This window comes from Larimichthys crocea, chromosome XVII, assembly GCF_000972845.2.
Source record: "Larimichthys crocea isolate SSNF chromosome XVII, L_crocea_2.0, whole genome shotgun sequence".
NCBI classification, from domain to species: domain Eukaryota; kingdom Metazoa; phylum Chordata; class Actinopteri; family Sciaenidae; genus Larimichthys; species Larimichthys crocea.
This window is the reverse complement of record NC_040027.1, coordinates 9,796,429-9,812,277: the sequence shown is the minus strand read 5'-3', so window position 1 is coordinate 9,812,277 and position 15,849 is coordinate 9,796,429. Positions and strand designations below refer to the sequence as shown.

The window sequence follows — 15,849 nt, the reverse complement described above, 5'->3', positions numbered from 1 at the left end:
AATAACTCATGTGCAAAAATATTTAAATAAACCCAAAGTATGTAAACTTTTCTTTTAATGTAGGGCAAAGATAAATGTCACAGGAAAACTTAAGATACTTTTTTATACATATAAATAATGCTTTAATATTAAAAATAAAGTTAGCATTAGTCCTCCATCTTCAGGATCATAAACAAACCGTCATACTGTTTTTTTTATCATTAATAATCGGTTAATCTTTTTGTTTAGTAGCCAGTATGCAAATCAATTAACTGTCTCCTAAAGGACCAGTGTGTAGGATTTAGTGGTAACTCGGCATAATTGTTGATTGCAACCTCTTTGCATCACCCTCCGCTGTCCAGCGTGAAGGAGAAACTATGGTGGCCACGTTCCAAACCCACGAAACCGAAACACCCCAAGCTCTCGCCAACGACTAAAAGTCAGTCCCAGATTTACTCTCGTCTGCCGGCTTCTTGCTCGCTCACTCTCCTCCACTCCTCTTCTTACCTTCCTCTGTCAACGTCCATGTCTCCGGTCTCTATAAAGGCTGCTGAGCCCGGTTACATTGCCTGCTCGCCCAGCTCTGGTTCTGGCACAACACCGGCTCCACTCTTCTTCTTCAGCATTCCCCCCCCGCACCCTGGGCCTGAATAGCTCACGGTCCTCACACCCTGGCTAACAAACTGAGCTAACAGCAGCTACAGTTGGCGGCAGTTTACTTCACTGTCCATCGGGAAACTCTTGATTACGAGTCAGTGTAGCGTCGACAGGATTTTATGGTAGAAAACTTTCACAATGTTGCTTCAAGAAAGACTTTGGTCATAATTTGTTCACACAATTGCGATGATATGTGTGTTATGTATGTAAAATTCACACAATAACAAAAGAGTGACTTGTCAGGAAAACCAAAATGTGCATGTAGGTGGTTTTGAATGTCTGAAGAAAGTGGCAGTTGCGGAGAGAAAGGCTGAAATTTTCATATTTACAGAATGGAAACCAATGGCTGCTTGAAAAAGGAGTACACTCAAAGATCTATGAAACTGTAAAGTACCAGCAACATATCAATTATTTTAATGTTGAATAAAAAGGTTTAGAGTCAGTCTTATTTGGTGAAACCCTCCGTCAGCCTCCGTACCAACCCTTGCTCATATTTACTTGCGACTTTATTTCACCACTTTTCAATCGGGCGTCCCGTCTCTCCATTCGTTTATCCATTTTATAACTTCCCTCCGGCTTGTATTTCACTCTCATCTCCCTGTAATTTATAATCTCCGAGTTAGACTTCAGCCATCTGGTAAGAGGAGTGATGTCACCAGCTGTACCAGGAACAGTTTGTTTCACTGGAAGCGCACTGCAATTATCAACGGCTGGTGGTTTCAGGTCAGCAGCGTGCAAAGCTCGCGGTGCGTTCAAGAACCGCTCAGTCTAACGCCGCCGAGAGCTGACTGAGAAGAAAGTTTGTTTTTAACTGGTGGTGAAACGCACAATAATGTGGCGTCGCATTAACGGATCACAGTGTTTCTTTGTTTTATTTCTATGAGACGGTCGATAGTATCCCCCCCTTCACCTCTCCCTCCTGTTAAGTTCACATCAGACCAAAGTGTGTGTGTGTGTGTGTGTGTTTCTTTATCACAACCATGTTTACAGCCTGGACCAGGATTAAAGGCCACAGTAGGAGGAATCATGCAGTGTGTGTGTTACCTATTAGTGTGTGTGTGTGTGTGTGTGTTACCACAGTCGTGGTGAGCGGTTCATCTGCTCGCCTGATTGTCCAACGTCCAGACTAAATGGCAGGAAGTAATAAAAGGGGAAGACCAGAGAAAAACAAACAGCAGGTTTTTGGGGATTATTTTAATAGTTGGAGAGGAAAATGAGTCAACTTTGACCGTGAGGCTCTTTTGTTCGAACACATCTAAAAGCTTTATGATGTCTGATTTACTGGACCAACACTGACACAAAGTTTAGTCTAAAACGACCAAAATGATTGAACATCAAGCTTTATTCTCATAAATTAAATTATAAATGATGATATCTGATCAGAATCTGAAACATTTGATGCAGATTTCTGCAGTTTAAAGTTCTGAATACTCAAATGCTACAGACGCTTTCTGTTTGTACTCAAAGAGTCGAGGTTAGAGGCTGTAACTAAGCCAATAATAACAACTTTTGGTTTTCCGGTTGTGATAAATCTCTCTGGTTGACTTCTAGTAGCAAATGTTAAGTAAAGTTATTAACCTATTAATGACTACGGCTATATTTAGTATGTTGAGGAAAAGCTCCACAGCATTTTTTATGTTACTTACAGAAGTAAGTAAGCTCACTTATTTAACTGAAAAGAACAATATAAAAACAATAAAACAGTGAAGTTAATAAGTAAAAGACTAAAATAACAGAAGTGTGTAAGAAACAGAGTTTTAGCAGCTTCTTAAAGCCATCGACTGATTTTTTTTTGTTTGGCGAAGTCGGGTCCAGAGGGTGGGAACCACACATGCAAACCCTCAATCATCTTTGGTTTTAAGTCTAGATTTCAGGACCACCAAAAGGCCTCAGTGGTCTCATTACACAATAATCCATGTTGTGTGTTATAGTTGATTGAACAATTAATTCTACATTTAACTGGTAATCAGTGTAGAACAGCCAGCACGGGTGTGATGCCGGACACACGACCTGTGTTGGTTTAAAGTTTAGCGAACATGTGGCTCAAAACAAAATCAAGATGTTTAATTTCACACAAGTATAATGACTTCATTGGTAGACAAAGGTGTTTTCCTGGAAAATAAACAAACTTTTACTGATTTAAAACATTCCAGTGGATTTTTGCCTCTTCTGCTCGTGTGTGGACATTAACCGGTTAATAAAGGTTCAGACTTGCAAGTCATCTGCAGATATAAATGTTCATGAGTTGGATGGATCCAGGTCCAGATGCTCTGCAGCTTTTTTCTCTCCCCCAAATGGTCCACTGGAGGGTTTTTTGTCTGGTGAATTAAAGAATGAGGCTGGTGTTTATTATATATTTTTCATATTGCCATGGAAAGACCAAAACCAATAATGTGTTAGTCTGATTTCCTCTCTGTGGCTGTCCAAAGACTCTAAAAACAATAAACCGTTCAGTCATTTCTTTTAAAAAAAAAGCTGGTTAGCTGCTTGTTGGGGACTATTTTGAGCGGTGGATGAATCCACATTTGGTGCTTTAGTAATTGTGGCAGCAGGACGGTGATGAAGGAACGCCAGTGTGGCTCAATGATGTGTTTTGGAGAAGATGTATCAGGCTCATTTATTAGTAGCATCAGTTCAGTTTTTGCTTGTTTTTAATTGGGATCTGTTGACGATAAGAGTAATTTAGAATATCAAGAGTCCTATCCTTTAATTCATCAGGCAGTTATTGCTCTGTGCAACAGGAATAAACTGTGTTTGTGGCGACTTGTCCTTTTTAACTTTCTGTGGGTAGAAACTCGGATTGAGTTACGTGTCTCTGCTGCTTCCAGCTCTGAACCCTCCCTCATCCCATCTCTGTAAAGTATGGACGTATTTCCATCTGAAGATAATGGACCTCTCTCTTAATCTCATGCCAAACGTGCTCCCTGTCGTCTCCACACGCAGGAGGCTCAGATAGGAACCAGATTTCTCCTCTCGACTGTTTGATTCAGGATTATATACAACCTGCCGAGGACGGCTTCGATTGTTCTTTCCTCCTGTTGTCTACCTGTTGGGCTGATAACAAGTCTTTAGTTTCCATTTGGCTCTCTGCAGTGGAAAATAATAGTTCAATTGCCTCTGTGTGTGTGTGTGTGTGCTAGAGTAGGCCTGCGTTCGGCGTGTGAATGCCAGAGCATCTATGAGTGTGTGTTTATGTGTGTTTGCACAAGACATCTGCTATGTCAATAAGCCGGGGTTTTCTTTGTGGGTGTGTCGACTGCTGCAAGTGTCAAAGCAGAGTCCAGAGTTTACATCATACTTACTGTGGTCAGTCGCCCGACTCGGCCACGCTCTTAACCCCTTCTGCTGCAATATGAGCTTGTTATTTATGGATTACTTATTGACAGATGTAACTTAAACTTTGTGAAAAGGTGTTTCCAAAAAGAAAAAGCAAAATTAGGAAAAATAAATTGAACAAATCTTAAACTTTCAAATTCTTTTAACATACAAACTCTCAGTTCCTTACTATTTGATTGACATTTTAATGCCTCAAATTACAGTTTAAGGGGGTTTATCCAAAACAAAGCACAGATTCATGTCTTTAAATAAAAGTAGACTAACTGCATGAATACTTTTTTATTGAATCTGGTAGGTGAAAATAGCTCGAGGCATGTTGTGATACAGTTTGGCCGCTCCTCTCCTCGAGTGGTGTGATGGAGACCGACGGGGCACCGGGTTCAGTCATCTCGGCTCGACACACACAAGGGACCGATGACTGATGACTCACAAAAACAAACATATGCTGTACTATTCGGCTACTTGTTCGGCTGCTTGGTCGGATTTCTGGGACACTTTTCAGTTCGTCCAATCTGGAAACACTTCCAGCTGTACAATGAGTTTAATGGGAATTAACGAATGTTGACATGATTAATGAGATGACCAACACGGCAAACATGGTCAGCATTGCCATCGTGTGCCGTTTTACATGCACGTTTGTGCACGTTTTTCTGCACGTGTTGTCACATTGGTGAAGATGTTGTGTGTGTTTTGAACTTCCAGTGGTCTCAGTTCTCTTGACTCGTTCTGTAGCCGGCCTCAAGTGGACGGTTTTTGGCCTCACATCACAGTCACTGAAGTTGCCGCTCGCAGTAGACTCTTAGGATTTTATCCAGATGGACCAGAGAGCGTTTGAGGATTCGGGGAAATACGCTGTGGTCAGTGTTATTTAGTGACCTTTTAGGTATTTTTCAGAAAACAGAAAAACAAAAAGTTTTCTGTGGCTTGCATGTCATGGTAATCCACAAGAAGAAACAAATTAAGGCTAGAGAAAAGCAGCCTCAGTACACATGTCAAGTAAAATTAGTACAACTAAGTTATTAAAAATCATTAAAGCAAGAGCAGATTGACGAGCTCAAGCACATTTTCTAGGGTCAAAATCAGTTGTTTCACCCTCAAAGGTTTAAGGGGACTTCTATACGGTTTTCTTTCTCGTAATAAACGTGGAGGATAAGTTACAGAAAGAGTTTGTTTGGCTGCTGCAGACTTTCACCGACAGCTGAATGTCTGTTTCTGGACTCGGAACACACAGTACATTTGTTGAGTTCTCCGGCAGCAGATTTCTGTGTGTTTGGCAGGGAAATGAACAACATGCCAAACTGTGATTTATGGTTGTGCATATTTGTCTTCATGCAACACTATCCTTCCTTCCTTCCTTCCTCCCTCCCTCCAGTCGACATACGAGAGATCCGGGAGCTGCGGTTGGGGAAGGGCTCCCGCGATTTTGAGCGCTACCCGGAGGAGGCCCGTAAACTGGACGCCGCCCACTGCTTCATCGTGCTCTACGGCCTGGAGTTTCGCCTCAGGACGCTCAGCGTGGCTGGTTAGTTTATACTGCCTGTGTGTGTTTTCACAGACCACACCACATCCACCTTTTAATTTGACCCAAATCTCATCTCCTCATTCAATAAGAACATATTTCCACCAAGTAAAGACTTTCAAATTATAGATTTTAATGTTTTTTAATGTCGGTTTAAAGGGCAAATTAGGTCTAATGTTTGTAGATCTTTTCCTTCTCGGGTTTCTTTATAAAACTTCTCCTTCCTACCAAGATATTTAAAGTTTTGATTTCATCAGAAATATTGCATATTTTATATACAGCTGCCAGTGATCGATGATCGGCTTCAAAAATCCTGACCAGAGAACCTTGAAAATGAACTTTTTAAGTAGCCTTCTGACTGGTCTTGGTCTAGACTTGGTCTCGGTTTATTTCTAACATCCATCCACAGTTTACAGACAGACTTTGTGTTTCATATTTGACCTACTGTGCTTGCCGTAGCGTGTGCACACAGTTTCCTGCGGGACTGTACCATCATTTCAGGTGCTCCCTGTCAGTTTTACCTCCAGATAAACTGGTTTGGACGTTGTCGTATTGATGTTTCCGTCATTCCAGATTTCATTCGTTACTTTGATGAATTCAGTGTAAGTCATGGGCAGAACGACAAAACTAATGTTAGTTAGGGTTAATCTCCAACGTATTGTAATCAGCCTTTTTAAATAAATGTTTACTTTAGCTGATTGCTCCGTAAACTTGCGATCTAAAACTGGAAGCATGTTCAGACTTTTCTTCTCCGTCCTCTTTCTTTGTGTCTTTGCAGCCTTCAGCGAGGAGGAGGTCAACATGTGGATCACCGGACTCAACTGGCTGATGAACGACACCCAGAGAGCGCCCGCTCCACAGCAGATCGACAGGTGTGATTTAATTCCTTCTAGTCTTCCGTGATTCAACAATGAATCGAATAATTCTGGAAACGAATCAGGAATGTGTTTTGATCATCAGTGGATTATGAATACACTGTACATCTACTTATGGTGAGACTGTCTTTTTCCAGTCATCACTGATTATGTTTACATGAATCAAATATTCCAGTCTTTGTACTCACTCCGAAAAACACAGATTAAACTAATATTCCTCTTTACGTGCAGCCATCAAAATCGGGTTTTCGAAAATCCAACTTTTCGACCAGTGGCAGACTTATTCGACTGTGCGAACTCTGCCTCGCTCCATCGTTCGTCCTTCGAGAATCTGGGGTTGGTTGTAGATCTGTGAAGACGTTTCACCTCTCGTCCTTCAGAAGTGAAGAAGAGGGGGATAGAGGGAGATACAATCCTTCTCTGGGCGACTGAGAACCTTCATTCTTTCAACAACCTTCTTGAAAAGGTTGTGTGGTTGCGATATTTGCGCCACCATATATCCAAAAACCTGATTTAAAGATAGGAGTGTTTCTGCTTCTGACCAGAAATGTGTGCTTTTGTTTTGTGCATGCATCTCTACTTCAGCCTGCAAACTGTTGGTTAGGTAACAGTGCTGAATGTAAATTGGCAAGAGGCTGTGTCTCAACCATCGACCGTATAAAGAATGGACGTCGTATCCGTGACGTCTCCATCTTGGCTCTGCCACCACCTGGATAAACTAAAAATGGGCAAATAGGTGAACCTGAGGCGGGCTGAATGAAGCCTGGCTGCTCAAACAAACCACCTGTAACAACACCCACCTGTCAATCAAAGCGTCCACGCTCTTAACCCTGCATAACTTTAAGCCTTAATATAATGTGAACAGGTGAGTTGTATATAAATTCACCCTCAGTACAGTTGTCATGAACGGGGAAATTAGCTACAGAGACCAAAACTGTTTTTTGTACCAGGCTGTAAACATGTTTATTTCTGCTGTGAAGTTGGACATTTGAACATGGGGACTTATGGAGACTGACTCACTTCTGGAGCCAGCCTCAAGTGGACAACAAGAGTTACTGCAGTTTGCTGCTTGGCCTCAAATTGCGATTTAAAAACCCCAATTTAAGACGCATATTCCAAACGCGCTGCATGCGTGTTCACTGAAATATTTATTTGCATGTTTTATTTATTTTTAACACCTCCTGCGTGTTGTCATGAAGCGATATCTGGACACATCAAAAGAGGTAGAAACCCGGACGGGAAAGGGTGGCGCTGGTTTGGGGCGGACAGGACAAATATTTGTTTTGGGCTGAAAATATTTACTCCAGATGAATGTGCAGAGGCAGTTCTGGCTTCTGCGGTGTGAGCAGGAGAACAGTGGCAGGCTGTGAGGATGTGCAGGACAGTTTTGTTGTTGACATAATGGCGAGGCGAATATGTTTGGAAACGGTCAGAGGAAATGAAATGGCTAATTTTGTCTGTTTATGACAGTTGTGTAAACTGTTTGGGGTGCAGATCACATGGATGTTTGACACTCTAATGTACTGCAGCTATTGTGCATATTGTTTTTTCCATTTTGCCAAAATGTTTGTGGACATATTTATGGAAACTGAGCTTCGAGTCGGTAAGTGGGTGTTAATTGATGTCCTGTCAACTTTGGTGGTGTGCTACTGAAGCCATCATAATTGTATTAGCTTATGAATGTTGATACAAAGCCTTGTTTTCTCATTTTTACCAAGTCCATGTAGAAATTATATTTTTATTTAAACTGCTGTTCCTTTAGATTCAACATTTTGAGGACCCATCAGGCCATGAGGACTTTATTCCACTTGGAACACGATGCTGTTTCTTTATTTCCATCTTCAACAACTGATAAAATGCTGAATCTTTGCTGACAACACAAAACACAGCAGCAGCTAATATCACTGACTAGTCCAGCAGCAGTCAGTCCAGCTCGGCGTCTGTCTTTCAGACTTTTATTTCACCAGATTTACTCTTGTCCAACAGCTTCTTGCTCTGTCTCCTCCATCCACGTCCTCTCTGGTCTCTTCTCCTTGTCCTTACCTCCATAGAGGCTGCTGAGCTTTACAGGTTTCAATGCTTTCTTGTCCAGCTCCTGTTCTAGCACAACACCGACTCTGCTTCTCATGAGATTTCTGATCTTTCCTCTTCTTCTTCCCGGTGGTCCAAAACACCTGTGGTACACAAACACAGACGTACGGGGTGCATTCATTCATTTATTTTAGCTATAGGCTGTAAGTTGGACCCAAAAATTCAGGCCCACCAGATGTAGGAGCGCCACCGCTGCAGAAAAGGTTTGACAAATTTCAACGTTGATTCTTTGATAATCGCTCTTTCAGTCTCGTGTTTTCTTTCTCCACCCCTCTCTCTCTCTGTAGGTGGCTGAGGAAACAGTTTGAAGTCATGGACAGGAGCCACGAGGGCAGGTAGGTGACCCACCACAAACACGTCAACACCCAATCATAGCTTCCCCGGCAGCCCGTGATGGATGCCCATCGGCCGCTCCGTCACAGCAGGTGGAACGCGGAGGTGAAACCAGATCCAGATGTCGTCAAAGAAACACGTTACACCCCCGTCAGGGATCTGCCCTGACCCTAAACCTCACACACATCCAACAACGCGACATATCGCACACTTTTCTGTCTTCTTCTCTCTCGTGCGCTCGTTTAATAAGGCCATGCTTTTGTTTGGGTGGAAGCCACTCCAGGACAAACAGCCTGCCACCGCCTGATAAGCAGCAGGAAGTGATGCGTTGGGCTGGGAGAGGGCAACTTCCTGTCTCCTGTGAAAATAGTAACAGTAACAGTAGCTAGACAGAGGGAAGTGGGTGGAGAGACGAATCAGACCTGGCAGCGATGGCGGTCATTGACCCCAGAAGATCGTCCTGCCTCGGACTCAGCGCTGACCTGGATTTTCGTCCTCGGTTCTACCTGATTTTCTCGCTTCCTTCCTCGCTCTCTTACCGACGGCCGATCGCTGCATGTGTTTTGTTAATCAGTAAAAGTGATTGTCCAGGTGGCTCGGGGAAAAAAAAGCTCATAACTTGACAAATCTCACCACATTTATTAGCCGCTGTTTTCATCATATCTCATAACGAGGAACGCGAATGTTCACATGTAGGACTCCGCGGTGGCTTCAAAGTCAAAGTTAAAGGTTCACGGGAAACTTTGGATGAAAAAAGTGGAAATCTGAAATACTTGTAATTCTAACTGACAGCAGCAAAACTGCTGTTGAAGAGTGATATGGAAAAACAATTTGGTGTACCGTCATATGATTTTACTGATTTAAAAAAAACAAATATATCATTTTAAAGGTTTATCACATTTTACGGCTTGTTAGTCTATTATTTTTATTAAAAGCTTTACCTTTAAACCTTTAAAGAACCTTTAAAAACAGAGTACAAACAGGATACTACGGGATAGACACACACACACATCTACCACTTTTCTGTGAAAAGCAAGTCTATAAAGAAATGATTTTAAAAGAAGTAATTCAGCGAGCCGTCTGTCCTCAGACAGGTTTGTCCAAAGTCACCTGAGGATCTGCGGCTGCATGCTGGCTCATAAGGGGTCAACATGTCTGTTATGTGACCTGGAGCCAGACCCAGACATGCTTTAAATGTCAGTAAAATCTTAAACGAACAGGAAGCCAGTGAAGAGAAGGTGATGTGATGCCGTCCGTTAAAACCAGTAAGAAGCCGAGCTGTTTACGCTGGAGAGAAGAGAGCTACATATAAATGCATGGATGATTTTTTTCACGTCACTTCACATTAAGTTTTATCTCTGTGTCCAAGTCATGTCACCTTCCTGCCTCACATCCGAGCCTGAAGCTTTACAGGAGTCATCACTCTCAGCCTGGAAATGTAAAATCCTGACGGACATTAGCGCCATCTCCTGGTGGTAACACATTCAGCATCGTTTGTTTTCAGGATGTTAATGTACCTTGGAAGAAATAAAGTTATTTATTGCCAGGGTTTCCAGATTAATATTACAAAGAGGTGAAGCAGAGTACAAGGGGAAAAAGGACGAGACGATGCTGCTCAAACCAAAAAATGAAAATAACCAGAAGACGACGACTCTTGAAAATCAGAGCGAAATAAAAGCCTCACTGTCTAAATTTACTTAATAACTAAAAACACAGGGAACACACGATCGACAGCTACAAGAGAGGTTACACATACACAATATTTATCCTTGAAGCTGCTTTCCTCCTTAGGTCAATAAATGATGCTTTCCAGCAGTTTCAGACCTTCAGATCTTATTTACATGCTGTTACTTTTTAAACATGCAGAAATAGAAACGATGCATGGTTCGATCAGCAGTTTGCTCAAACTTCAAATCCTGCAGGAAAACAACAAACTTTTCTTGATAACACATTCAGTACCGTTTGTTTTCAGGATGATAATGTACTTTTCCTTTCTTGTTTCTTGGTCAGCATCACAGTGAAGGATGTGAAAACTCTGCTGCCTCAGGTCAACTACCGAGTCCCCAACATGCGTTTTCTCAAAGACAAGCTGCAGGTCAGAGCAGGAGTCTTTTCTTTTTCCTCTCCTCGATGTTCCAGCTTGAGTCGTGTCGCACTATAACTCGCGTCCTTCCACGTTTACACAGGAGGTGGAGGCCAGGAGCGATCTGTCGTACCCTAACTTCGCTCAGCTCTACAGGACGCTGATGTTTGACGCTCAGAAGACCGTGAGTGTCAGATCCGGGTTTGCACGTAAAACACAAGTCACACAAGTCGTGGAAGAAGTACTCAAATCCTTTACTCACATGAAGTATCACAGTGTGAAGATTGTCCCAGTCAGAGTTCAAAGAGCATATGAAATGCATGCTTTGTAATTTAAAATCTAATTGCAGACTCGACAGTGCAACTCGACCTGTAATTAAACTGCAGCAATGGACAAAAAGTCCGATAACATCATTATATTCTAAAAAATTGAATCAGTGCTTGAATAAATGCATCCAAAAGTCTAAAACTCTTTAACTTTTAGTTCTGTTTTACTATTATTTAACTATTTAAATAATCAATTCATTGTTTTGTTTCATTTTTTAAAGAAAAACTTCATTGCTTTGGACTTCGATCAAAATTTTTTCACCATTTTCTGGCATTTTCAACTTAACAACTAACTGATTTATCGAGAAAATGATCGATCCATATTGAAAATAATCACAGTCCTGCTGTTACACACCACAACGCCGAGGCAAATTCCTTATATGTGGAAACGACTTGGTTTCTGATTGTGAAAGATACGTACGCACAATTTGTAGTGAAAATTATAAAACGAATAGTATTTTTTAATAAATAGTGCTGAAATATGATCAGACACACTAAAAACTCTCTAAAACTTACAGCAGTGTTGACTTGAAGATATAAGGTTTGAACCTGCAGCACAACCCGTGTCCCCGTCCATCAGGTAGAAGTGGAGGAGAAGTTTAAGTCCGGCTCTTCAGTACTGTATTTGAGTACCTCTGCACTCACCACACCACGCTCACTTTGTCCTTTACTGTTTATGCTTCACCTGGCTCCCTCCCACCTGTCTGTCACCTGGTTCCTCCCCTTTTGTTCCCAGATTATTGAGCAGCTGGAGCTCTCCTTCCCTCTACGGTGAGTCCCTCCACCTTCACCTTCACCTTCGCCGTCACCTCTTCCTCAGTGTCCACTCCCTTGTCTTCACGTCACCCGACTCTTGTCTTTCTACCTGTCCAAACACTTCACTTATTAGTGTCCCAGGGAAGGTTTTTGGTTTTCAGGAAAGTGAAACATTTCCATGTTTTTTTGTCATTGACTCTTCACACTTAATGTTATGGCATCGGTAGATTAAAGAGATCAGTGTCCAGACAGACGTTTGTGTGTTAAAGTATCACGTCTCCTCTCATTAAGTTGAACTTTTCTTTAACTTTCACTCCTCGGCTGTTTGACATCTTGAAAATCGTAGGAATGTTGACAGGCCGGAGCTTTGTCAGATCTCCCTCTACGACTTCCAGAAGTTTTTACAGATGGACCAGAAGGTACTGAGCAAATCCACCAGCACAACACACAACTGTTCTTTAAAACTGTGCTCACTTCTTTATCCGGATCGTCTCAGGACTCCTGGGCGTCGGATCTGAGCCGCGTCAGAGAGTTCCTCATGGGGTACATGAGGGGCGGACCGCAGCCTGAGCCAATGCTGCAACTTGACGAGGTGAAACACCACACAGACACACACATGTGCACAAAAGCTGAAATAAACTGTGGAGACTTTTTCCTTCCTCGCAGTCTGATCGTGTTTCTTTTACGTTTGTAGTTCCTGACTTTCCTGTTCTCCAAGGAGAACTCTATATACGACCCTCGACTTTCGACTGTTGTTCCCGATGACATGAAAAGGCCGCTGTCTCAGTACTGGATCTCGTCTTCACACAACACGTAGGTCTCAAAGTTTAACACTCAATCTTAAACACACACAAACATGCGAAAGAGTTCAGGAATGTCCAAATTGTCTTTTTATTGAACTTTAGGGAAACGTTCGGAGTTACAACCTTCCATATTTTGGAAAAATCTCATCTTAATAAGACTCGTACGACAGGATGGATATCAGGATGTATCACTTCATCTAGTGCTACGACCCAGCTCGTGTAGGAAAGAGGAAGCGACATAAAACCAGATGGACTTGGAAGAAATAAAGTTATTTGTTGCCAGCGTTTCCAGATTAATATTACAAAGAGGTGAAGCAGAGTACAAGGGGAAAAAGGACGAGAGGATGCTGCTCAAACCAAAGAAATAAAAATAACCAGAAGACGACGACTCTTGAAAATCAGAGTGAAATAAAAAAGCCTCACTGTCTAAATTTACTTAATAACTAAGAACACAGGGAAAGGACGCTCAGCACACACCATCCACAGCTACAAATAGGGATGGGAATTGATTTTTACGATTCCGATTCCATTATCGATTCTGCTTAACGATTCGATTCTTTATCGATTTTCTTATCGATTCTCATTTGGGACAAAAAGGAGAACAAACAGTTTGATCAGCATCATCTAGAGGAGGTAGTGAACTGGAGTGATGACTAGTACAGCTGCAGCCTCTGAGCCAGCCAGACTCTCTCTCTCTCATCATGGTCATCTTCTAAATGTAATGCAGAAGGCATTTGTTTAATGTTAGCTGTTATGGCATGTTCTACAAAGAAGCACATGACCCTAACATGGTAGGCAGTGTGTTATTTACCTTCTGTAGTAACCACAGAGGTGTTCATAGCCTGGTTGCTGCTAGGTTCAGATTCATCTCCAGTCCGAAGCGTGTCAAAAACACGACATTCATTTAAAAATATTGCATGTTGTGTGCGCAAATGTTTCTGCATGTTGGTCGTGTTCCCTCCCGTCGCTGTTATCTCCACTTTGCAATGATTGCAAGTCGCCCTGTTGCCGTCTGTTTTGGTAAAATGCAGCCAAACCATTGTTTACTACTGATTGCACTGCACGTGCCAAACTTGTGTGAGTTACGTGGCTCGATAAGTCGATAAGAGAACCGTTAGATAAACTGCCAAACGATTCCATGGAAGTGAAACACACGGAACCGGTTCTCGATTCCCATCCCCAGCTACAAGAGAATTTACACATATACAATGTTTATCCTTGAAGCACAGTAACTGGAAGCTGCTTTCCTCCTTAGGTCAATAAATGATGCCTTCCAGCAGCTTCAGACCTTCAGATCTTATTTACACGCTGTTACTGTTTAAACATGCAGAAATAGAAACGATGCATGGTTCGATCAGCAGTTTGCTCAAACTTCAAATCCAAAAGGAGCTAGCTGCACGTGGCTGCTTTGCAAACGACAAACTTTTCTTGAATTCTTGTTTTCTGTAATAAAACAGTCAGCGGGTTAATGACGTCATATTTATATGAAATGTAATGTAGTGCTGAAACAAATAGCAAAAGTAAATCAACTGGAAATTTAACAGCAGTTTTGATGGAAGTGACTTTAAAGTCTTTTAACGTGAGGATTATTATGTGATTGATTATTTTTGGGGATGTTTTAGTTGATTGGAGCCGCTGTGAGGGGTAAATTTAGTTGCAGGTCATTAGTGCACATAAATGAGCTCTAACTCTCAGTAAGACACAAACTGATCTAATGTCTTTGTTCCCATGTTCTTGTTCTCTCAGCTACCTGACAGGTGATCAGTTCTCCAGTGAATCATCTCTCGAAGCCTACGCCCGCTGCCTGAGGATGGGCTGCCGCTGCATTGAACGTAAGATTTTAACTTTAAATTAGATTGTGTCATCAGGCGTCTTGCCGGCAGAGTCTTTCTGTCTCTTCTGTCCATGACGCAGTGCTCAGGTGAAATCTTCTTGATTCAGTGAAGGTTTGTGCTTTTAAATCTGTGTTTTCTGACCTTAGTGGACTGTTGGGACGGACCCGACGACCTGCCGATCATCTATCACGGCCACACTTTAACCTCCAAGATCAAATTTCTGGATGTGCTGCACACCATCAAAGAACACGCCTTCGTCACGTCCGAGTAAGGAGTTCTTCTGTCAGCGAGCGTCAGCTCTGCTCCCTCAGAATCTCTGATGCTTTGATTCATTTTCATCACCTCCACCTGCTGCAGGTATCCCGTGATCTTGTCCATCGAGGACCACTGCAGCGTGGTCCAGCAGAGGAACATGGCCACGCACTTTAAGAAGGTGTTTGGAGATCTGCTGCTCACCAAGCCGGTCGACAACAACGCAGAGGAGCTCCCCTCGCCACACCAGCTCCGCAGGAAGATCCTCATCAAGGTACGCACAGACATGAGACCTCCAACCGACCATCTCTTTCCCTAGATCCCCAACCTCGATTCAAGCATGGTGGATGAAAAACAGAACTTGATATATGCAAAGTTATCTTATGCTGTGTCATGTTGTGTCGCAGCACAAGAAACTGGTGGAAGGCACGCTCTATGAAGAGGTGTCGTCAGCCAGCTACTCTGAAAACGACATCAGCAACTCTCTGAAGAACGGCATCCTTTACCTCGAGGACCCCATCGACCACGTGCGTGTGTCCGAGTCCGATTACTCATCAAACAAACAGTCAGCGTGTCGTGTTACTGAAACGTGTTTTTCTGTGATTCACAGACATGGACGCCGCATTATTTTGTCCTGACCAGTAATAAGATTTACTACTCCGAGGAGACGTCTCACTACCAGACAGCCGATGAAGAGGAGGAGGATGAAGGAAAAGAGGTGAGTTGGTGATGACGGCTGTTGTCAGAATGAGGACAAAGAAGGTTTGGATCAGGTGAAGACTCTTTCCTGTGACCCGTCAGGAGTGTAACAACAACGAGCAGCACTGTGCGGAGCGCTGGTTCCACGGGAAGCTGGGCGGAGGTCGCGATGGTCGACAGGTGGCCGAGAAGCTCCTGCAGGAGTACTGCGAGGGCGGGGCCAAAGACGGCACCTTCCTGGTTCGGGAAAGCGAGACGTTTGTCGGAGACTACACCCTCTCCTTCTGGTCGGTAACGACACAAAG

General features: G+C 42.8%; 1 protein-coding gene across 1 annotated transcript in view; it reads left to right on the top strand.

The window, feature by feature from the left end:
* LOC104927718 (1-phosphatidylinositol 4,5-bisphosphate phosphodiesterase gamma-1) overlaps positions 1-15,849 on the top strand; it is a 28,958-nt gene that overhangs the window by 5,705 nt on the left and 7,404 nt on the right. Inside the window, exons 2-16 of the mRNA XM_019277496.2 lie at positions 5,345-5,494; positions 6,270-6,363; positions 8,745-8,792; positions 10,801-10,885; positions 10,977-11,057; positions 11,936-11,970; positions 12,302-12,374; positions 12,452-12,547; positions 12,650-12,768; positions 14,505-14,590; positions 14,740-14,860; positions 14,951-15,119; positions 15,253-15,372; positions 15,456-15,563; positions 15,647-15,831. Of these exons, the coding sequence (XP_019133041.1) occupies positions 5,345-5,494; positions 6,270-6,363; positions 8,745-8,792; positions 10,801-10,885; positions 10,977-11,057; positions 11,936-11,970; positions 12,302-12,374; positions 12,452-12,547; positions 12,650-12,768; positions 14,505-14,590; positions 14,740-14,860; positions 14,951-15,119; positions 15,253-15,372; positions 15,456-15,563; positions 15,647-15,831 (1,570 nt within the window). The remainder of the gene's footprint in view (positions 1-5,344; positions 5,495-6,269; positions 6,364-8,744; positions 8,793-10,800; positions 10,886-10,976; positions 11,058-11,935; positions 11,971-12,301; positions 12,375-12,451; positions 12,548-12,649; positions 12,769-14,504; positions 14,591-14,739; positions 14,861-14,950; positions 15,120-15,252; positions 15,373-15,455; positions 15,564-15,646; positions 15,832-15,849) is intronic.